General features: G+C 44.3%; 3 protein-coding genes across 3 annotated transcripts in view; all 3 read left to right on the top strand.

Moving 5' to 3' along the window:
- Positions 1-2,983: 2,983 nt before the first annotated feature.
- On the top strand, positions 2,984-11,316 carry EXOSC2 (exosome component 2). The gene is made up of 9 exons (XM_057724310.1): positions 2,984-3,120; positions 4,582-4,683; positions 6,286-6,331; positions 6,555-6,644; positions 7,710-7,775; positions 8,275-8,343; positions 9,492-9,668; positions 10,074-10,202; positions 10,723-11,316. The coding sequence occupies exons 1-9, from the start codon at positions 2,999-3,001 to the stop codon at positions 10,801-10,803; spliced, it is 882 nt and encodes a 293-aa protein (XP_057580293.1). The 5' UTR covers positions 2,984-2,998; the 3' UTR covers positions 10,804-11,316.
- A 4,324-nt stretch (positions 11,317-15,640) lies between these two features.
- Positions 15,641-15,739, top strand: LOC130844783 (uncharacterized). The gene has a single exon (XM_057720954.1). It carries the CDS (start codon positions 15,641-15,643, stop codon positions 15,737-15,739), a length of 99 nt encoding a protein of 32 aa, XP_057576937.1.
- A 605-nt stretch (positions 15,740-16,344) lies between these two features.
- ABL1 (ABL proto-oncogene 1, non-receptor tyrosine kinase) overlaps positions 16,345-23,479 on the top strand; it is a 124,896-nt gene continuing 117,761 nt past the window's right edge. Inside the window, exon 1 of the mRNA XM_057720952.1 lies at positions 16,345-16,480. Within this exon, the coding sequence (XP_057576935.1) occupies positions 16,345-16,480 (136 nt within the window). The remainder of the gene's footprint in view (positions 16,481-23,479) is intronic.

The raw sequence follows: 23,479 nt of genomic DNA, 5'->3' as shown, positions 1-23,479 counted from the left end.
TAACTGACGTACAATAAACTGCATATATTTAAAGTGTACAATTTGATTTTTTTCTTATTAGTAATGTATATATGGCAATCCCAATCTCCCAATTCATTCCCCCCAAACCTCCCTGCTTCTCCCCCTTGGTGTCCATATGTTTGTTTTCTACATCTGTGTCTCTGTTTCTGCCTTGCAAACTGGTTGATCTGTACCATTTTTCTAGATTCTGCATATATGCATTAATATATGATATTTGTTTTTCTCTTTCTGACTTACTTCACTCTGTATGACAGTCTCTAGGTCCATCCATGTCTCTACAAATGTTCCAATTTCGTTCCTTTTTATGGCTGAGTAATGTTACATTGTATATATGTACCACATCTTCTTTATCCATTTGTCTGTTAATGGACATTTAGGTTGCTTCTATGACCCGGCTATTGTAAACAGTGCTGCAATGAACATTGGGGTGCATGTGTCTTTTTGAATTATGGTTTTCTCTGGGTATATGCCCAGTAGTGGGACTGCTGGGTCATTTGGTAATTCTATTTTTAGTCTTTTAAGGAACCTCCATACACTCCTCATAGTGGCTGTATCAATTTACATTCCCACGAACAGTGCAAGAGGGTTCCCTTTTCTTCACACCCTCTCCAGCATTTATTGTTTGTATATTTTCTGATGATGCCCCTTCTAACCGGTCTGAGGTGATAACTCATTGTAGTTTTGATTTGCATTTCTCTAGTAATTAGTGATGTTGAACAGCTTTGCATGTGCCTCTTGGTCAGCTATATGTCTTCTTGGGAGAAATGCCTATTTAAGTCTTCTGCCCATTTTTTGATTGGGTTGTTTTCTTTTGATATTGAGCCGTTATGAACTGTTTATATATTTGGGGGACTAATCCTTTGTCTGTTGATTCTTTTGCAAATATTTTCTCCCATTCTGAGGATTGTCTTTTCGTCTTACTTATAGTTTCCTTTGCTGTGCAAAAGCTTTTAAGTTTCATTAGGTCCCACTTATTTATTTTTATTTTTATTTCCATTACTCTAGGAGGTGGGTCAAAAAGATCTTGCTGCGATTTATGTCAGAGTGTTCTTCCTATGTTTTCTTCTAAGAGTTTTACAGTGTCTGGCCTTACATTTAGGTCTTTAATCCATTTTGAGTTTATTTTTGTGTATGGTGTTAGGAGTGTTCTAATTTCATTCTTTTACGTGTAGCTGTCCAGGTTTCCCAGTGGCATTTATTGAAGAGGCTGTATTTTTTCTATTGTATATCCTTGCCTCCTTTGTCATAGATTAGTTGACCTCCTCCTCTTTAAAAAGGTATCTGCAATGGGCTGAATATTTATGTCCTCCCCACCCCCACCCCCAAATTCATATATTGAAATCCTAACCCCAAGGTGATGGTAGTAGGAGGTGGGACTTTTGGGAGGTGATTAGGTCATGAGGATGGAGCCTTCATGAATGGGATTGGTGCCTTATAAAAGAGACCCCAGAGAGCTCCCTAGCCCTTCCCACCATGTGGGGACACAGGGAGGAGACAGGTCTCTCTACCAGGAAGTGAGCTCTCACCAGACACTGAATCTGCCACTACCCTAAAACAGATCCATAATCCCAAAGTTGTGATAAGCTCCCTAAACGTAAGTGCTGCAATAATGGGAGGGGTGAAGGTCATGTCCATTCCTCCTTGAAATTGGATGATGTCAAGACTACCCCAGCCTTGGTCTAGGGCCACTCCCAGGCCTAGCTGCCTATCTGACTGAGCTATGCTGGTTCAAAGGACACCACTGCCCTCTTCTGGCTGAGGCCAGACTCAACAGATGAACCCTCCTCACACTTTCTTGACTCTAGCCCCTTCCTCCAGGCAAGGAGGAGGGCAAGTGTCCGGCCTGTCCACGTATCGATGACCTGTGGGACACTAGAGTTTATATCATGGACTGCCTCACAGGATCAGCCTTCTTGACAAGAATAGTTGTGAGCCGTGCTTAGGTGAAAGAAATGCTGTCCTTTTGGACATTTATCAACCTATTGGTCTGATGGATCTTCAGGAGGCAGCGCACCTGATTTACAGGGCTCAGTGTGTGGTGCTGATGCAAGTTACGTCACTGAGTCCTCTTTAGAGTCCCTGTGCATGAAGAATTATCATTTCAAATTCCCTGGGCTTGAAACTCAGTTTGTTGTGGATGCTATAAACCATGCAGGGCATGGGCGAGGGAGAGGGTAGTGGGAAGCAGGGAGAGCGACGAGGGAGATGTGATAAAGCCACATATCTATCCATTCATCACTGAGCCCTTAGAACAGCACCTGGCTCCGTTCACTGCATGAGTAAATATAAACAAAGATCTTCGTATTATGTGTTCATTTGTCCTCCCTGTCAAATACACCCGCCTGGCAAGGTTTGACTGTCTTCTTAGTGGTTTCTTGTTTTTTCTTCAAAAGAAATACTAGGGAAGTCAGCTCACTTAAGAAAGAATGGAGAAATAGCACCTGGAGCATTATTTGGGGGTGTAGGTGATGGCTGGTGCTGAACCAGCACTCATGAGGCGGCAGTAATGTAGAATACAGGGGCCACTAGTAACAGTAGGAAAGGCGCTTTTCTCCCTGTCCCAAGTAGTGTCTTCTGTAGATCCCACCTGATCCTCCTGGGCAATCTCTAACCAAAAAAATTAGATTTTAGCAGCTTAGAGTTGGAAGGAAACTCTGAGGCCCATTTCCCAATTATCTCTAACCCTGGGAAACAGTAACTGGGATGATGAATACAAGAGAGTTTTGATGAAAAGTCAAAAGCCGGTATTTTATTCGACATGGGCGGTCTTGCCAATAATAAAAATGGCAACTCGACTCCTTCCTTCCCTTCCTGTTAACCTAATGGTTGCCAATAGTCAACATGGCGGCCAGACCGTGAGTTCCCATTGGCGGCTGCTCTGAGGCCCCGCCCCGCCCCTACGCGCGAAGGCCGGGAGTTCCGGAGATGGATGTCGTGACTGTGTCGGGCTGCGCCTGCGCAACTGATTGGCGCCAAGATGGCGATGGAGATGAGGCTTCCCGTCGCTCGCAAGCCTCTTAGCGAGAGCCTGGGCCGCGAGACGAAAAAACACCTGGTAGTGCCGGGGGACACGATCACCACGGACACAGGCTTCATGCGGTACGTGGGGACGTGGGGGTCTCTGGGCCACAGGGGGCGGCTCATTGCTCTCCGCGTGAAACCTGGGCCTGTGTTCTGTTGCATCTAAGGCCCCGCGGTACCCGGGGCACATCTGCTGAGCATCTCAGCCGCCTCGTTTTCGAGGCTTCGGACTTCTTACTCCCTGCATCTTGTGGTGTCCCCGTCTGCATTTGCCCCAGGCCCCCGAAACCTTCCTCTCTTGACCTCTGGTGGTCGTGACTCTTGGGTCCTCTTGTCTGAGGCCCAGATTCTGAGCCTTCCTCATTGAAGCCTTGGTGGAGGGACGGTGGGCGGTTTTAACTTGGCCCCCTTCTCCCGCCCAGCCTCTTCTGCTAGCCAGGGGCACGGTTTTGGAACGAGTCATTGTTTGGGCTTAGGGCATACAAATATATTATATGTACCCAAATATATCAGTACAACTTTGAATCTGAGAGCAGTACCATACGTTGTAGTTAAGAGGGCAGGCTCTTGAGTTGGACAGCTGGGGTTCCAGTCCTGCTGCCATCACAATATTATTAGCTATGTTCTCTCTCCGAGGTCAGTTTCATCATCTGTAAAATAGTGATAATATTAACTGTTCAATAGGATAGTGAGGATTAAATGAGGTAATGATTACGAAAAGAAGCAAAACTCACTATTCTATCATCGTCATAGAGAAACACTAGTGGTTATCTCAGCTTTTGTTTTTTTTTTGCAGGGTACACGTGTACAAGTAGGAGAGGTATAGCATTTATACCATTGCCCTTTAACCTGTTCGTTTGGGGTTATTGGATCCCAGGAAATCTTAAGATTCAGTCCTTTATTCATGCATTCAGTATGTAATATTTTGTGTGGTTGGGGTACAGCATTGAACAAAGTGGAAATCTCTGTCCTCATGGAGTTTATGTTCTGAGAGAGACAGATAATAAACAATAAGCACAACAAACAAGTTATTCAGGATGTTTGGTGATAAATGCAGTAGAATAAATAAAAAAATCAAGCAGGGTAAGTGGAGCATAGTTGGGAATATGGTGGGGGCGGTAGCAGTGGGGTGGGTGACTATTATAAATGGGATAGTCATGGAAGGCCTGGTGGGGAAAGTGGCATTTGAGTAGACTTGAGTAAAATGGGGGAGATGTCCATGTAGCTCTCTAAAGAAGGAGTATTTTAGGCAGAGATGGCAAGCAGCACAAAAGCCTGCCTGTAAGGCAGGAGGAGTCTGTTGTCTGTTAGGTCTGAGGAACACATTGTTCTTTTTTTTTTTTTTTTTTTTGGCACACGGGCTTAGTTGCTCCGCAGCATGTGGTATCTTCCTGGAGCTGGGATCGAACCCGTGACCTCTGCATTGGCAGGCGGATTCTTAACCACTGCGCCACCTAGGAAGCCCAACACATTGTTCTTGATTTGAGAGGTCACCTCAAGCGTGACCCTGGGATCCTTTGTATCTTCCTGCTGCAACAGGGGCCATGGGACCTATATGGGGGAAGAGAAGCTCATTGCATCCGTGGCTGGCTCTGTGGAGAGAGTAAACAAGCTGATCTGTGTGAAGGCTTTGAAAACCAGGTGAGAGCAAAGGGTGTGTATTCTCTTGTGGCATCCGAGTTGCACAGCCAGATCTTTTCTGCCACGACAATCCCCCTCCACCCCCATCCCGGCCTGCCCTATCATTCTGTAGGTCTGGGATTTTGGGAACATGGCCATAGGAAGGGTATAGATGACTGCAGGTGAGTGCGGACTTCAAAGGTTTCCCTGTGTTACCTGACCTCTCCCAGCTTTGGTTCCCTCCTCTGCAAAATGAGACCTAGCATGACCTACCTTGTAGGATTTTCATAGGAATACATTGAAACAGTGCATGTAAAGTACTTACGCAGAGCCTGCTACCTAGACCGGCTCAATAAAGGTTAGCCCCAGAATGTAAGCCAGTGGGGTTGGAATCCAGTGAGCAGGCTGGGGTTGGGGGAGAGTAGGAGCAGATGCAGTCAGAGCTGAGGTGGGCAGTCTGCCTGCCTTATACCACAATAAACATTCTCGACTTCCACTTTGTGTAATCTAGGAAGCCACTGGAGGAGAGGAGGGACATGACCTGATTTCTGTTTTAATAAAATCACTGGCTGCTGTGGGGTGGACAGGGGCAGGGTTCGGGAGACAAATTAATGTACCGTTTTGCATACATTTTGTGCTCTGAGTGCTTTTATCATGAAAAGGTGTTGGGTTTTATATTCTTTGGGATTTTCTATATATAGGACCATGTCTGTGAGAAGAGAGAGTTTTATTTCTTCCTTTCCAATTTGGATGCCTTTTATTTTCTGCCTATATTATAAAGGAAGAAGTAGTAGGATCTCCTGCTGGACTTGTTCTGGAGCATGAGAGAGAGAGAGAGAGATTGAGATTGAGAGATAACAAGGGTTCCTCCATGGACTCCAAGGACTGTGGCTTGAGCAATGGAAGAAGCGGAGTTGCCGTTTCCTGAGCTGATGTCGACTGGGAGAGGATCAGTTTGCTATGGGGGAGTGTAGGGGGCTGCTGGAAAGCTTTGTTGTAGGTTTGTTACTTTTGCAAATTCCTATTAGTCAGGTAAACGGAGGTGCTGGGTAGCCAGCAGTTGGCTAGAGTCTGGAATTCAGGGGAATGGTATACTCACGAGTGGTGTTGAAAGCCATTAGGCTGGATGAGCTCACCAAGTGAGTGTGAGCTGAAAAGAGAAGAGGTCCAAGGACTGAGCCTTCAGCATGGAACACGTCATCATTAGAACTGGGATGAGGAACCAGCACAGGGGCCTGAGGCGAGCAGCGAGTGGCGGGGTGGGGAGACAGCGAGCAGACTGGTTGGGTGGTGTCCTTTCTCCTCCTCTGGCTGGTGCAGAACCCGTCTGTGTGCAGAGCCCATCAGGAAGGATTCCATGCTTACCGTGTTCATGTAGTTAACAAAGTAGGGGTTTCAGACTTAATGAACTATTTGCAATAAATGGCTTAAGAATAGTTAATGGAGACTTTGTATGTATAGGAACATCTGAAGTTATCAGTTGTTCAAAAATAAGTCCAAACAGTATAGTTAGGTGAATTTACTAAATGTGGTGCCTCATCAAGGCCTTCATCCCTGTTTAACTGAAATCTCAAATGGTGCTTGGTCTTGTAATGACGGAGGACCTTCTGTTTTATCTTTCAGATATAATGGTGAAGTGGGAGACATTGTAGTGGGGAGAATCACAGAGGTAAACTCTATCAGATTGGTTTTTATAAAGTAAAAGCAAGCTGGTGATCTAATGAATGGGATGGTCGTTGTACATGCAGTTACGCGAACTAGGCATTTGTTGTGTTTGGCTCTTATGTGACCTTTGATGTAAATAATTGGTTTGTTACATTTAGGGTTGTTGGTCATTTACAGTGTGATGACCAGTGTGTAGGTGTCCAGGTGTGGGGTTTCTTTATTTGTAGGTTCAACAGAAGAGGTGGAAGGTGGAGACCAACTCCAGGCTGGATTCAGTCTTGCTTCTCTCATCCATGAACCTTCCGGGAGGAGAGCTGGTAAGGGTCTCAAGCTGGGACTGTATAATTTGCTGTCGAGAGCTCTGGGGTCCTTTGCTCCACCAGAGAACTTTGCTTTACACTGAGGCTGCCACTTTTACTCCTGTTTATCCACTGTGAAGGTTGCTGGATGTACATATAGGATTTTCTCTTGGCCCAGGCCTCCCAACTTAGGTAGCAGTTGGTGTATGGTAGGGTCTGGAATGTCCAGGGGGAGCGATCCCAAAAGAGAATTGAGAGACGTTCTCAGATGCTTGGTGCTAGTAAGTTTCCTTTTCTGGGTGTTTCAGCTTTGGTCAGTGAAGGTGTTTCTTGAAAAGTCGTGTTTAGATTAGCTTTTCATGAATTGAATGGCATTTGATCATTCCAGACAACCACAGTACCTAAGCTGCCTCCTTTTGTAAAATGCCGTGGTTCAGCTTTATCTTCAGGCCAACATCTATTTAAAGAGAGGCTCACTGTGCTAGGTTCTCTAGAGAATGCCAAGATCCAGGAGGCACAATTGAGTTCCTGAAAGAGCTTAGAGTAGCGGGGGATGTGAGATCACTGGTCTCAATGCCCGGCAGTCCAAGAATAAACAAGCGTGTGATTGTACAAAAGGAGTGATTAAGTTCCCCAAGAGAAGCGTATAGGAAAGATGACTGTTGGAGTGGACCCTTGAAGGATGGATAGAATTTTAGCGATGAGTTTAGGGAATCTGAGATGAAGGGAAATGCGTGTGCAAAGATACAGTCAAGCTGAGGGGAGTCTGGTCCTGCTGCAGCCTGGAGGGCCACCATGGTGCGGAAAAGGGGGCTGGACAAGATTGGCAGGGTTTTGAATATCATGTAAGGAATTTGAATATTGTTCAGAGGAAGGAGAAAAGGAGCTGTGGGAAGTTCTGTAAGACAGAAAGTAGTGGTTGTCGCTTTGTCTTCCTTGAGTGGTACAGGTTACCTACTCTGGTGTATGAACATTGGAGCTGCCTTCAGAGACCTCAGGAGGAAGTGCAAGAGAAAGAGGAGATGGAGAGAGATCTTCCTTTAGGATCTGATTCATTAACGCGGGCCTCTCTGTGTATTTCAGAGGAGAAGATCGGCAGAAGATGAGCTGGCGATGAGAGGCTTCTTGCAGGAAGGGGACCTTATCAGTGTATCCTGCGCCTTGTGTTCCAACATCTTTGTGTTTGCTATGGAGCTGGGAATTGGGGCTTAAATTGTAGGTCTCCCACAGAAGAAAACGGTAATCTTGGCAGGGATCTGAGTCCCTGATCAGGTGTGAAGGGCTCTGCTGCAGTCTTTCTCTGCCTCCTTAACCCAGGCTGACCCTCCAGCTCTTGTTCAGACCTGTTGCTGCTCAGCAGCAGGGTGTTGTAACTTACGTCTTTGGGTCTTGTAACTTACGGTGGCCCATGCTTTAAGCTAGCTCAGATATTCTTAGTGATGTTAACTTTTATCCGAGGGAATAGAAAAGGTGGTGTTCATGTCGGGATATTATGACAGCTAAGGGGGAGAGGTTAGGTCACAATAGTGTGACCTCCGGGTCCGTCTACAACTTTGGGCAGGACGGTTGGACATGAGAGGAAAGGATGGAGGGGGAAGCCATGGATGTAGGTGACGTGAAAGTGTTTGTTCCTTCATCACCCAGCCAGGCTGAGGTCCAGGCAGTGTTCTCTGATGGAGCCGTCTCTCTGCACACGAGGAGTCTCAAGTATGGGAAAGTAAGTTGGGCTCTGGCTGTTCTTATTTGCTGACTGAGACTTCAAATCCATTTCCCAGTTCCCAGCGCTCCCTGGAACTCTGACCTAAAGCCCCCCAGCAGTTAAGCCTGAACAGGCTGGCCTCCCACACGCTGATTCACACAGTCAGGGGCCAGTAGCATCATAAAGGACAACAGCTCTTGCCCTTTTTCTACAGAAGAGATTGTTGTGGCGGAAGAGCCCCTGTGACCCTGGACCCTGGGCCCTGCTATCTCTGCTTTCTCCCAGGGGGCGCGGCAGCTTTGCATTGCATTTGTGCTGAGAGCAGAGAGAGGTCATGGACTGCTGAGCAGGATGGCCTTGGCCCTTAGACAAAGGTCCAGTCAATAAAGTGGATATTTTGTTAGAAAAGATGGGTTTGTCACTTGAGCCTCTAAATGAAGTTTCACTGCTTTTGTTGTATAAGGTGACAGTATGGAGGCGCTTTATTTTTTTAATGACAGCATGCTTTCCAGAACAGATTATGAGTTATTAGTCTCTCGGCTTTATCTCAGTGAACGTTTTCATTTTCTGAGTGGAACAAAAACCTCTCTCATCAGTGGAGTGGCTACAGCCAACCACTCTCACGTCCTTGAAGCAGGAGAGGAAATAACTGCACCACGTGTGCTGGCCTGTGTGGGCCTGGGTCCTGTAGTAGATGCCCCCTCTGTGGGATATGGGCCTTGAGCTGACCTACCAGGACCAAGGATGGACTGGCACCCAGCCCTCGGCCAATCCCTTTGTCCAGTGGTGTATCTTGTCGGCAAAACAGGTGGTTGGGGTCAGGGTGGAAAAGAACAGTGCTCCTTGGCCCACAAGAGGCTCGAGCCCACATCCTTGCTGGTTCCAGCCTCTCAGACAGCCGTCATACCAGCCCTGGGTTAGAATGTGATGATTGCAAAGGAAAATAAATGGTAGAGAGGAGATTGAAAGTCACCTTCTGTTTGGATAGGTAAACAACTTACTGCATCCGGAAGTGTCCTTTGTATTTACTGTGTATGTGCATGTAGGGGCGCTTATCGATAGGAAGGACCCTGATTCCAGCCTAACTAGGACACATTCTGTACTATGCTTTTCAGTCACCTCACTGATGATCCTACAGTGACTTAATTTATGACATATTTTTTTAGCTAGGCCAGGGCGTTTTGGTTCAGGTCTCGCCCTCCTTGGTGAAACGGCAGAAGACTCACTTCCATGACTTGCCATGTGGTGCCTCAGTGATCCTGGGCAACAACGGCTTCATCTGGATCTACCCAACACCGGAGCACAAAGAAGAGGACGCAGGGGGCTTCACTGCAAACCTGGAGGTGAGTAAATGCCATTGCTGCTGTCGGGGTGGAGCGGTGCCTAGTGGTTGCTGTGCTTATGTGCTGGGTAGGGGTGCTCTCAGTATATCTGCTGCATTGCTGTAGTTTGAGTTGGTTTGAATTTCCATTGAGGTGTGTTCAAAACATTGCATTGCCCTCTCTTGTTCAGAAGAAATGAAATCAGTACCTGATTTGATCTTTGTTGAAAGAGATGGCAAAGTTGCAGGGTAATAGCCGAAGAAGCCGTCCTTCTTAATCTCCCCTGCCGTTAGTTCTTTGATTTGTTTGGAGTCCCAGAGTGATCCTGCCTCAGTTATAAATGATTCCTGGGATTTGCTGTAACTATTCACTGGATTTTGGTCCGGATTCTGTCTCCCTCCCCTTCCCCCTGGCATCCCATGGTAGCCTGTCTCCCTTGCTGATCGAGAGGTGATCTCCCGGCTTCGGAACTGCATTGTCTCGCTGGCAACTCAGAGGATGATGCTGTATGATACCAGTATCCTGTACTGCTATGAAGCATCCCTTCCACATCAGGTACTCCACCCAGGGCTTCCCTTTTCCTTGTTGATCTGTGAGCAGGCGTTATCATCTGCTCCACGTTTCCTCAGACAGCACGTATGTCTCCCACATACCTTTACCGTGTCCGTTGGTGTGAACTGATCTGGTTGGAGCCTTGTTGAGGGTCTGGTAGAGCTTTCCCTGAGATGCTAGTAATATTCTCAAAGTCTAATGTCAATGTTAGAATTTGTGGACGCTTGGAGGTGCCAGGTGGGGCTAGTTGATGACAGCAACCCCCTGGACTTTGTCTTGTCCATCTCAAGGTTTAGATGTCTTTCTAGTGAATGCTGGAGTAATATCTTTGTTCTTGTCAGGTATATCCCAGACAGTCTTGCTGATTTATGAAGCTTGTTCTAGCAGATCATATTTTGCAATACTTAGCCTCTGATACGTGAAAGGAAAACAGAAGGTTCATGTTAGCCATGCTTGGTTTCTACATTTGGATGGGCTTGACGGTATGCTTACTGATTGAACAAATACCTCTTTTCTTTTTCAGATCAAAGACATCTTAAAGCCAGAAATAATGGAGGAAATTGTGATGGAAACACGCCAGAGGCTGTTAGAACAAGAGGGATAAGGAGAAGCGTCTAAAGCACAGGACTGTGGGTACCTGCCTGGAGCAGCCCTTGAAAGGGAACAGTCTGATTGGTGGTCCCCGTGTGCAGCTCCGGGAAGAACTGGGAAACACATCACTTGACCTACGTCGGCTGCCTCCACCCCGAAGACCTGCTTTCTCCTTTTTTAAGGCAAAGCCCGGGGGAAGGTGAACAGCGCTGCCAGCCCCTTGGGTTGCCCACAGAGTTCTGGTACTAGGGGTTGTTTCAGGCCTTTAAAAGCACTCAGTGTTCCAGCCGAGTGGACTCCTATCCTGGAATAACATGGGGAATCTTTTGTCTTGTATTCACCATCAACTCCCCAGGCACAGTGCCCCATGAAATTGCCCCTATACAGAACATGGCCTCCGTGACCCCCAGATTGTCCGTTTTGGCCTCCATTCCCACCTCCTTTAGAGCACGGGTACAGTGCTGAAGAATATAGTTGGTAAAGTTAACCCAAGAGTCAAATGGAAGAATAAAGCAACCAAGCAGCCTTTCACTTGGTTGGAATCTTACTTTCCATTGCACGTCCATCCTAGTGATTGATACACGTGTATCCCTACCAGGCTGCCTTAGTCTGTGCTGCCTTCGAGGGTGATTTGTAAGAAATTGAATTCTTGATAAGAGAATGAATGTTTTGGGTGCTCTGATAAACATGAAAACAGAGTAAGAAAAATGGAGATGGGAAAAGAAAAGGTGTTTTCCTGCTATAATTGAAGCAGTAATGCATTACCTTTGGAATAATTCAGAGTTAAAAGGTAAAAACAAGATGTTGAAGTTCTCACTGGGAGAGGCTGGAATTTCTGTGCATTGTTTTTTAGTATCTAAAAATGGTGCCCTGATTTGGATTTTGGGAAACATTCTTTTAAAGTCAGTATATGATAGTGCTATTTGGTGAACAATTTTTTTTTATATTTATAAATGTGGCATCACTGTTTTTGTTCTGTATAATACTTGGGAGCTGGGTACAGTTGAAGGAAGGCTTGGGAGATAGGAATTCTTCTGATAGGAGCTAACTACCCTACTCAGGTCGCCTAGTAAAATTTAAACCTAGGACAGTTTCAGTAGTAACGTGGAACATTTGACAATTTTGAAATATAGCTCAGCTCTCTATCTTTTCTTTATAACATTCAGACAAATTTTATCTAATTTTTTTTTTCTATCTCAAGTGTATCACCTGTTTTGAGGAGTTTGCAGACAACTGAGTACTGTAGAGGCTATGCACCTTTAGAGTTGTTTCCTTGTCATTTCTGAAACACATTCCAGGTTGTATGCCCCTTAAGAGAAGGGGGTGGGGAAGGATGGGTGCCTGTATCCCTTGTTTGGGTTGGTTTTGACCAGGGCCATAGGTGGGTTTGTGGAAAGATTACCCTTCTCACTTGGTCTCCCAACTGCCAGCCTGTGCTATTCATTCAGTATGTCCAGAATAGTGATTACCCACTCAGTGGAAATATATAAAGGTCTGAAAGCACCTTTTGGTGATTATCCACTTTCTCTGGCCCACTAGAGGGTGCCCTTGTTAAGTGTAATTCCAGTTTTTGTTTGTTTGTTTTTTTTAATTTTTACACGGTACTGAATCCCTGTAGCAACTTGTGGGTTGCTTTGCTTTATAAACATGAGGACAAAATTAGACTGAACTGGATCACTTTTAATAGAATATATGAGCGTAAAGAGATTTATTCAAATTTGGCAGTATTTATTTCTGACTGTCAGGCATTTGCTGGGCTCTGAATTCTAGTTTTAAGCCCTTAGGAGTCTCATTCTACAGTGTTATACAGTGCATCTCTGGGGAAAAATATTATAGTCTGAGATTGGGGTTCACCTAAAACTAGAAAATGGTAGAAACTAAGAAATGGCGATTAGGGATAAACCTTTAAATCAAGTGCCATTGGCCTCCACCTGGACTTTCAGGAAGCATGGTCTCAACCTTTGTAGGAAACAAGATCCCACTTGATCCTCATGATAACCTTGTAAAGTTCGATATGACCCCCATTTATAAATGAAAGCCATTTAGAGAACTAAAGTGACTTCATTAAAGCTCATTAGCAACTTGAAGCAGTAGGCTTAAGCTCTAGAGAGGGATCATAAAGCAACCCTTTAGGGAATGCGCTGGACTGATTGTGAAAGGATATGGGGTCCAGAAATTTTATTTCCAGCCTTGAGACCAATACTTTGGATCATTACCCATTTTGCTTATTGCCTGTCCCTCCCATGTCTGCTCTGGGATGATAAGGATGAGTCCCCCACTCCCCGCCTCAATTGTATCCCAGCACCTAGGACAGTGCTCGGCACACAGGGGCTCAGCAATGCTTGTGAATGAATTATTAGTTCAAGAGGTGTGGGTTGGTATGGGTACTGATTTATTGCTCAATTTTAAACTAAACTAGAGAGTGAAGAATGAAGATGTGTAGGAAATGACAAAAGCATGAATAGGAATGAAAAGCAAAATCTTCAAGGAGAAAAATGAGGGTGATAATCAGGATAAGATAATGGGTGAGTAAAGGGAACAAAGGTGTTGAAGTTTGAAGAGTGATCTATGGGCCAGGACCAAGTCTGTCAGCCAGACTATTTAGTTAGTGATAGAGCAAAGCTAACTCAGTTAACGTCTAAATATAAATTCCACTTGTAAATCGGCACACATTTTCCTATGCTTTACATTCAGTACCTCCAAGTGACTACTTTTTCTTCAAGCCAATATCTACAAAATCAACACCATTTCCCAGTCCAGCAAAAATATTTCTAAAATACACAACTCAACTGAGCAAACAACACCTATAATGTGACTGGTTCCCCCCTACTATCAGTAGCAACTTCTAAAAAATTAACTAACATTAGGTCAACAGTTACTTGACACTGAATGGTACAATGGAAAAATCAAGGGCTTTGGGGTAGTGTCAGTCTGGGCTCAAATAGTCACGTAACTGAGCCAGTGGCCTTGAGTAGTCACATCTCACTCCGTTTCCTCATCTGTATATGGGGGATAACATTACATGCCTCACAGGGCTGGAGTGAGGATTAAATGAGAATACAGTTCAGGAAAAGCATAACAGCATAGTATAGGTAAGGTTTTGTGATGAGTGGATCCTCTTCGAAATGGGTATATCTGGGCAGGTAGATGCACTGCTCTGGGGAGACACGGAGAGTGAAGAGCAGGGGCCCAGGGTACATTTTAGTTGCATAAAATGGGTTATGGCAGGTGTGGGTTTGGTGCGTGGGTCATTGGCTATCTCTCTAGGCCTACTAAACTCAACAGTCTCGGCTAACATGTTTTCCTGTGAATATGCGTATACCTCTGAAATTGTTTATATTTTTTTGTTTTTGTTTTTTCCAGTTTTATCGAGAAAAAGTTGATATACATCACTGTATGAGTTTAAGTTTAAAGGTTCCTTCTCACACAAACATCTGTGCTTGTGCGTGGCTTTGCCTCCGAAAGGTGCTTAAACGCTCTTTCTTTAATGAGTGAGCTTCCTGATACTCCAAAGAAACAATTCGTTAGCACTATGTCGGACACTTCCCAGTGGTTTATTTTTCGCTAGTTCTAATACTTATGCTTCTCGGAGTAAAGGTGGAGGTTGGGGGTGAAGAGCGGCGGTGAAGTTACCAAATACCTCGATTTCCAGGAGCGAGCTAAATTTTCTCTCCTAAAGAGTGCTCAAGGAAGTACTCCAACTCCGGTTCTGGGGAAATCCAATCCGCAGTTTTCCCCTTGCTTTGGTTCCTCGCCAGTCTTATTACCCGCTCAGGGGAGACATTGGCCAGCCCTACGCGAGGCCGGCGAGAGTCCACCGGCTCCCAGGAGGGAGGGACCGAAGCTCCGGAGCCTGGAGCGGAGGGCAAGTCTCGGGCGAGCGCGGACAGGGGGCGGGCGCCGCAGGACCACAACTCCCGGCACGCCCTGCGGGTTACGCCGGTAGTGATTGGCTGGGAGCTCTAGACCTGCTGTCCCTACCGGCCAATGGGATGCAGGAAAGAGAGCTGACCCGGATTCTCGGGGACCAATGGCAGTACAGGGGAGGCGGGAGCTTTCTTGCCACTCTCCTTGCGCTCGGAAAAACCACATTTAACAGGTCGTGCGGGGCTGGGCTGCGGAGGGCAGGGAGACTAGAGCCGAAAGGCGCCGCGGCGTCCCCGAAAGCGGAGCCGGGAGGGTCCGGGTACCCGCGAGGCGCGCCCCGGACGTCACCGGGGGCGGGACCGGGGGCGGGGCCTGGCCTCGTTGTGGAGCGGCTCGTAATCCATCATGGCGGCCGCGGGGGTCGGTGACCGTCCCTGAGCAGCGCTGGAGCCGGAGCCGGTTCCCGGGTCCTGCGGCTGAGGAGCCCTTCCGTTGTCCACGGCCCCTACCTGCGGGGGGAGGTCGGGTCCTGCGACGGAGCCTGGGGGATGTGACTGGCTGGCGGCGGCGGCCGTACCAACGTCCGGGGCCGGGGGAGGGGGTGTCTCGGGCAGAGACCCCCAGGCTCGGGGCAGCTGAGGAGGCCGGGCCTCCTCCCCCCTCCGCCCGCCACCCGCCTTCGGGGTCGCGACAGTTCTTCGTCCCTTACAGCCCCCTCCCGGCTCTGGGACCCTGGGGGTGGTCTCTTTCCCCAGACCCGGGACACCCCGTTTCCTGAGGCGTGGAGGAGCGTCGCCCCCGGAGTAAGCCGCCCGTGCCCCGCCCTGGCTGCCTCCCTCTTACCCCCGAGCCGCCCCTTGCTCCGACTCTCGGCCCCAAGTTTGGCCTCGGAGCCCCCCATTCAAACCCCTTCCCTGCTGTCAAGTGGCCTCCCCTTCCCCCCAGGTTGCTCCCGTGAGCCTCTAATGCCCTGACTTCTTCCAATGTCACCTACGGCCCCCTTAGTCTCAGCCCAGCCAAAAACTTTAATGCAAAGGAAAAGCCTGGACTGGTTTCACAGGCCTTTTAAAAAGCGGACTTAAAAGTTGCTGGCAACGCATTCCTTCTCGTCCGAGCGGAGGGCCAGCTCTCGCTGAAGTCGGGGTGACCCGTGTCCTTTTCCGGAGAGCAGGGTAGGGAAGCAGGAGCGGCAGCTAGCGCAGTAGGAAATGTGTCGGAAGATGAAGACACCAAGATAGGGGTAGGGTGACTTCCCCAGGAGAAGTTCTGGAGGAGCATCCAAAAACGATCAGCGTTTCCTTGATGTGTGGAAATCGACAGGACTTTAGCTTTACTGACCCTTGTACAGCATCCCCTGTGAATATTTCTGTTTAGGTTTTTCTCCTTGAAAGGAAGGAAACTTAGCCAGTAAAAGACACTTAAAATCAAGAAACTTTGGGGTCGCATTGCAATTACATTACTTCGAATTGATAAACTGGGAATATAATCGGAACTCCTCTTTGCATATGTCAACCTAAAATCTTCGCTTCCTTTCATTATGGAAGATGTCTTGTGATTGACCTCAGTTACCGACTTGTGGAGATGCGGTGAATGTGAAATCCCACAGAGACCGTTTTCCTTCTAAACTCACTAATCATTCTGAAAGATCTTGAACCCTCTTCTGGAAAGGGGTGCCTATCGTTACTTTATGGGGCAGCAGCCTGGAAAAGTTCTTGGGGACCAAAGAAGGCCAAGTCTGCCTGCCCTGCACTTTATCAAAGGAGCAGGGAAGAAGGAATCATCGAGGCATGGGGGGCCGCACTGCAATGTTTTTGTGGAACACGGTGAGTGCTGTTCAAGCGTCTGGTCCTGTTTTCGGCTTGGGGATGCGTGAGGAACTTTGGAACCACAGCACTGTGTCGGTTCTTTCCATTTCTGTTGTACTTAAAACTTCTGTTCCTGTAGTTATCCCTTAGTTTCTGGTTTAACTTTTTTTGTAAAAGAAAAAGTTACTTGGTGACACTGGATGGCTTTATTCAGAATCTCTTTTGAGTTGTTTATTTTTTGCCTGATTCCCTTTCTAACTCACCGTGACCTTGGACAAGCCATTTTACTTATTCCAGCTTCCTGAGGAGGTTGGACGTAAGTGGTTTCTCAGGATCCATAGTCCATGATTCTGCTCTTACCTAAGGCATGGGCTCTTTCTTCCTGTGAGATACATGGATTATTTATTACTTTATCTACAGGGATCTTTTATCATATCCTCAAAGGGGTTTGTGCTCCCCCCAAAGTTAAAAACCACAGGTCCTAGTTGACGCTAATATTCTTGATCTTTTCAGTCATAAGTAGAACTTGAAAATCACTTTGGAGCCACGTGAGAACAGTCGAGGGGGGAGGCGGCATTCTTTGTGATTTGAGGAGCCCCAGCTTCCAGTTATTTCACCTTTGCACAAGGAGTAGACCTTTCCCCATAGGTGCAGCTTTCCCCCCCTCCTCTCTCCCTGTTTCATATGACATCTGGGGCAAGAAAGGTTGTCTTTGACATTTTTATGAACATGATTGGCATTTGAGCGCCGACAGTACATATACTGGTCACGTCCAGTAACTCTGCGTGAAGTTTTAAAGCTAAGGGTCAGCTTAGGCTGATGTCTGGAACAGGGGCCAGCCATGTACCCATTAATTAGGGTCCCGTTTGCACTGTCGCAGCCTGACATTTTTCAGACTGTGTAATTTATATTAAAACATCAGTTGAGCCCACTCACCCTATAAGCAAATGTAGGAGGTGTACAAGTAGCATATACTTTGAAATTCAATCTCAAATACTGTTAACAATGGGTGACTACAATAAAGTTCTCTATTCAGTGAACTTACATTTGAAAGTTGAGGTTTGATTTTCTTACGGAAATCCTCATCTGAATAATCTGGGTACTTGGATTTTACTTTGCCTTGAAACATTAGTTATATTTTAGCATTGGATTTAGACAGGCAAATATAGTAATATATTTATTATGGCTTCCCAAATTCAGGATTTATAAAGTGAGTTATTTATATTTTTAACTGGTGATGATCATACAACCTTAGGTAGTGAAAACTGGTATGGACTTTTTGGAAAACTTTGGCCAAACTTACCCGAATTTACAATGTACGTACTGGTGACGTGGTAATCTCACTGCTAGGAAACCATCCTGGTATAGAATGATGTAGTGCCTTAGATGTGCCTCCTACCCTTCAGGGGGTCCAGAGGTTAAAACTTTTCATATTAACACAATACTAAAATGTTATTTGCACTCTGCATTAATGGTCCAAAAGTAATGCAGGTTCCTAAGTATACTATAGTAGCCACTGTATTCTTCATGCCATGCGTTCATAGTAAAAAACAATAATTTTTTTGGTTTTCACTTAAGAATATTCCTGGTGAAGCAGCAAAATTATTAATTTTATTAAATCTTGACTCTTGTGTATGTATTTTGTTAACCTTCTGTGGATGAAGCGGGAAGTAATTGTGTGTGCAGGTTGTCTCTAGGAAGAGCGCTCGGGCAGTGATTAGTTATAAGCTGAACTTGCCGCTTTTTTCGTGGACTAGCATTTTTACTGACAAACTATGGTTATTCACATTAAAAAAATGTGTAAAAGAGTCTTTCAGGGAGAGTGACTGGTAGTGTCTGTTGTCAGTGATAAAATTTTTGCTTTACAGCGAAAATTAGGATTTTGGAAAACTTGTATCTGCTACTGTGATGTAGAGATTGGTGGTAATATTTGCAAATGCTGTTTTGATATCTTATAATGGAATGTATTATTTGGAAGATCTACATAATTTAGTGAATTGATATTTTCTAAATGATCAACACATAACGTTATAAAATCAGGCACAGGTAAAAAAGATTCATTCAAAGTGCAAGATGGACCATTGGATTTTAATGTAACAATACAAAAATTAATTGATAGAGCTTTAGATTCTACATCAAAACTAACCTTTAAGAAACTACCACTTACTGAGTTTGGTATAGCTTCAAAGAACAATATCTACAATTATCTATAAACAGGGGAAAACCAAGTTATTTCCTAGTGATAATAAAAATGTTTATTTTTTTGTGAACAAATGAACAAATAATTAAAAATTTTCAGTTTATACTGTGGTAGATATCGATGAGATAATCTATATAAACAAAAGTACTTTGGGGTACTGTATAATTTTCAAGAGTGTAAAAAGGTCATGAGATAAGAAAGTTTCATAACTGCTGCTGTAGAAAGTATCAAGAAGTCATAAAGGTGGGCACAAAAAAAAAAAAAAAAAAGGAAGTCATATAAGGATGTTTCTTGCCAGCATACTGTAAAGTACAAACACTGAAAGATGTCCATGTAATGGTAAGTGGAAAAAAAGTAATTTGGGGATCAGTCTGCATGGTATGGCCCCATTTTTGTAAAACAAAAATTAACTATTAATTTGTGCATGCAGAGAAAAAAGTGTGGAAGGATTTAGACTGACATAGTTGTTAATCTCTAGGGAACTGGAATTTAGGTGGAATAGCAGAAAACTTTCACTTTTTACTTTGCATTTGTGACATTCCAGACTTTTTACAGCAAACTTGTTTTATTTTGTAATACCAAAATGATGAGAGTTTAAAAACCAAACTGATGGCAGCTCAACCAAATAGTCACTTCTTTGTAGCACCTTTTAATGAAAGAAATTGCCTAGGTCATGTTTTACTGAAGACAAATCAGTTTCTTTGGGCTTTGGGTATACTTTTCCTGGGGGAACAAATGGTTCTTGATCTCTCACAGGCTGATCTTTCTAGAGTTGATTAACATCCGTATAGGCTGGATTGAAAAACTTGCAGACATAACATACGGTGTTGGACCAGGCATGAGTCTGGAAGCCAAGAATAATGTTGTGTGGTGGTGGTGAATCTGAAAGGAGTGGGCAGATGGCAACTTTTTGCTAGGATCATTAAGGGTCAAAGGACTAGTCATGTGTACAGAGGGGAAAAGAAAGGAAACCATGATATTATTTTGTGGACCGTATGTATGTTCCTTCCAAATTTCGGTGTCTTGACTAAGAAAATTCACTTTTATGAAAGCTGGTAAAACAGGATTGAAAGCATTCACTAGGACCTCTCTTTACCTTAGTGTGTCCTTTTCTTCTTTCTTTCTTTTTTAAAAAAAATTAATTATTTTTGGCTGCGTTGGGTCTTTGTTGCTGCGCACAGGCTTTCTCTAGTTGTGATGAGCGGGGGCTGCTCTTTGTCTCGGTGCGCATGCTTCTCATTGTGGTGGCTTCTCTTGTTGCAGAGCACAGGCTCTAGGCGCATGGGCTTCAGTAGTTGTATCGAGTGGGCTCAGTAGTTGTGGCTCATGGGCTTAGTTGCACCATGGCATGTGGGATCTTCCCAGACCAGGGATTGAACCCTGTGTCCCCTGCATTGGCAGGTAGATTCTTAACCCCTGCGCCACCAGGAAAGGCCAGTGTGTCCTTCTTTCTTCAGCAAATATTTATAGAGTTCACACTATGTACCAGGTAGTGTTTTAGTCATTGGTGATATATTAGTGAATAAAAACACTTCCCTGCCTTCCTTAAACACAAATTCTAGTGGGTGGAGACAGTCCATACATAAGCTAAATAAGTAAAATGTAGAGTATATTAGATGTGGTAGGTGCTGAGGAGAAGAATAACATAGAAAAAGGGACAGGGAATATTAGTTTAGTTAGCATGGCTAGAGAGGCCCCACTGCGAAGGTGGCGTTTAACCAAAGACCTGAGGAGGGAGGTGAGGGAGCAAGCCGTGGAAATAATGGCTTTCAGGCAGAGGGGAATCAGGGCGCACAGGGCCCTAGGCAGAGCTTGCTTAGCAGGTTCAAGGAGAAGCCTAGAGTAGCTGGAGCAGAGAGAGCAGAAGGAGAGTTGTAGGAGATGAAATGGGGATTGGCGGGAGGGGGCTGGAGAAGAATGTGACCTTATCCATTTCAAGGATTTTGACTTTTACTCATGTGGTCTTGGGAGAATTTTGAGAGAGGAGTAACAGGATCTGATTTATGCTTTAATAAAATCTCTCTGGCTGCTACGTTCTGAAGGAGAGCAGAGGAGGAAGGAGGGATTCCACTTGGTGGTTGATGGCACTAGCCTAGATGAGAATGGCAATGGCTTGGCCCAGGATGGTGGCAGTGGTGAAGGGGTCAGAGTTTGTGGATATCTGAAAGGCACCGCTGGCTGGATTTGCTCTTGTATTAGATATAATATGGGGTGTGAGGGAAGTCAAGGGTTTGGGGACGGAATAGCTGGAAAAATGGAGTTGCCTTTTACTGAAATGTAAACTAGAGGAGTGGGATTTGGAGAAGTAGGATGGGGAATGAAGATTTGAGGCGTCTTTTTGGGCTTGCTTCATTTGAGGTGCCTGTTAGGCATTCAGTGGGTATGACAGGTACACAGTTTGAGTCTACAGGCTGGTATTCAGAGAAGCAGTCCAGGCTGGGGAGGGAAACTGGCAGTCACCAGGTTGGTATTTAAAGTTATGAGAATGGATGACATCCCCGAGGGAGATCTCCACGTATGTGTCTTTCATATAAGTAAGGTGCTATTCAGTAGTTTATGAAATTAAGACTTTACATTTTTATATAGGGTTAGTTTGAATTTTTGTTTTGCCAGGGGGGTGACATTCAAATTTTGTATGGGAATGATTGTTAAATTCTTTTTCTCTAATTTCGCCCCAAATTAGAAATTGCAGAGTTTAAAAAAAAATTGCACACAGTTTTTCCTATTTCTCTTGGTAGTGAATGTTTTTAACATAAAATCATGTCAATTTTTAAAGTTTTGTAATGCTTTTCTAGTTAACGCTTAAAAAAATTGAAGCTTTTTTTTTTGTATACAAATTATTTCTGGATTTTCTAATTTTAAGTGAGTACATCTATGTCCTTCAAGGTGTTACTTATTTAATTTGCTTATGTCAGATGTTTTGCTATGAGCTTAACTGAAAAATGATTTTAAGAAATTGTGTACTCTCAGTTTAAAACTACTTTACTGTTTTCAAATAAAACTTTATCTAAGGTAATTGAATAGCAACTTGATAGATCAACACTGTAATTCTCATCACTGTTAAATTATACTAAGCATCCACACATCAGGAGGTGGGAGAAGGTAGAGGTGTTGAGTCTGATAGGTATTAAAGTTCAGTCAGATCCTTAAAAAGAGGTTGTTGGGAAAGATTATATCCATGTATATATGTTAGGGATTGGGTTGTGGTACATGAACTAAGAAAATGCAAAATTGTATGTTTGTACATTTTTTTTAAGGCATCCTGTTAGTTTCCATAGTCTGGTACATTTTGTACAACCTTCTTGTTTTTCATGAAATCTTATTGCCCATTTTAAGAAATATGCTTGTAATATAGAAGAAAACAGAAATTTCAGTTATGGAATAAGTAACGGAGGATGATCAAAGATGATTTACCCAAAAGAGTTTTTACCTTATTTAAATGAAGCATCCTGTCAAAGAAAATAATAGAAATTGGAGAAAACAAGAAATCACTTTGTATTGGTTAAGGACTTCCCCTGTGCCTCAGATCTCTGTGTAATAACCGCTGGTGTGTTGCAAAGAGATGCATTTTATGAGTGGCAGGAAAAAGGATGAGTTAACATGATTGAGTTAGGAATTATACCCATAGGAGTATGTCAGGCATATTATCTGGGTCTATGGGGTAAAAAGATTAAAATTGCTACTTAGAAGATGAGCTGCAGTGAAAAGAAACACTCCCTTAAGGCCTTCTGCGTGCATCTTCTGCACTTGCCTGACTCCTTGCCTTTTTGGTAGCTGTGCCCCTGACATCACTCTTCTGTGAGTTCAGAACCCACCTGCCTTTCAGAACTCTGCTTGGGTCCCACCTCCTTCTTGAACACAGATCTTGATGTGTTGTTTCTGAAGTGTTTAATCCTCAGATGTTTGGGAGAGTCTAGATATCTCACTGATTTCTAAATTAATTCTGTGCGGTCAGAGGACATCCTCTGTACAATTTCAGTCTTTTGACATTCACTGAGGTGAATTTTGTGGCCCAGCCCATGGCCTGTTTCATTGAATGTACCATTTGTACTTGAAAAGAGTATGTATTCTGCACTTGTTGGTTGTAATTTTCTATAAATGTGAATTCGAGCAAGTTGGTTGACAGTGTTGCTTAAAATCTTCTACAGCCTTACTTATTTTTTGTATGCTTATTTGACCTGTACTTTTGCTGTTTCTTTCTGGTTTGTTTTGTTACTGAGAGGGGGGTGTTAAAAATCACAGCTGTGATGATAGATTTGGGGGGGTTTTGCTTTTAATTCTATCTTAAAATTTTTTTTTTTTAGCTTTAAAAGCGTTTATTAGAAAACAGACGGCATGGGCGGGGAGGGGGACTAAGGAATTAACTAAATAAGCTAGAAAAACAAAGTAATCCCACAGTACACAGAAGGAAGAGCGTGGTAAAAATAAAAACAGAAATTAAGAAATGGAAATGATCAAAAATACCAAAAACTGACTTTGAAAGAAATTTGTAAAGTAGGCAAACGTCTAGCAAGATTGATGAGGAAAAAGAAAAGGCATACATGAGCAATATTTATAATAAAAATAAAACTGTAGGTTTTCTGTTAGTTTTTGTTTCTTATATTTTAAAGCTCTGTTAGGGCACCAAAACTTTATTTTTCTTTCCTATTTTTCTGTTGGGATACTTTCTGTTGATCCATTTTCAAGTTCACTGACTCTTCAGTTTCTTTAAAATTTTCATTTCAGTATTGTCATTTTAAATTCTGAAATTTTTGTTTGGTTCTTTTTTATAGTTTGCATTTTTCTATTGAGATTCACCATCTTTTCACTCGTTAGGT

Source organism: Hippopotamus amphibius, chromosome 2 (assembly GCF_030028045.1).
Source record: "Hippopotamus amphibius kiboko isolate mHipAmp2 chromosome 2, mHipAmp2.hap2, whole genome shotgun sequence".
Taxonomy (NCBI): domain Eukaryota; kingdom Metazoa; phylum Chordata; class Mammalia; order Artiodactyla; family Hippopotamidae; genus Hippopotamus; species Hippopotamus amphibius.
This window is presented reverse-complemented; position numbering and strand designations above follow the sequence as displayed.

What these genes read in the sequence shown, in the direction of transcription:
- EXOSC2 (XM_057724310.1), top strand. Translation starts at nt 2,999, where the DNA reads ATGGCGATGGAGATGAGGCTTCCCGTCGCTCGCAAGCCTCTTAGCGAG. An exon ending in ACCTTCCGGGAGGAGAGCTG is followed by an intron (nt 6,645 to 7,709) that starts GTAAGGGTCTCA and finishes TGTGTATTTCAG; the next exon opens with AGGAGAAGATCGGCAGAAGA. An exon ending in GGAGTCTCAAGTATGGGAAA is followed by an intron (nt 8,344 to 9,491) that starts GTAAGTTGGGCT and finishes ATATTTTTTTAG; the next exon opens with CTAGGCCAGGGCGTTTTGGT.
- LOC130844783 (XM_057720954.1), top strand. Translation starts at nt 15,641, where the DNA reads ATGTCACCTACGGCCCCCTTAGTCTCAGCCCAGCCAAAAACTTTAATG.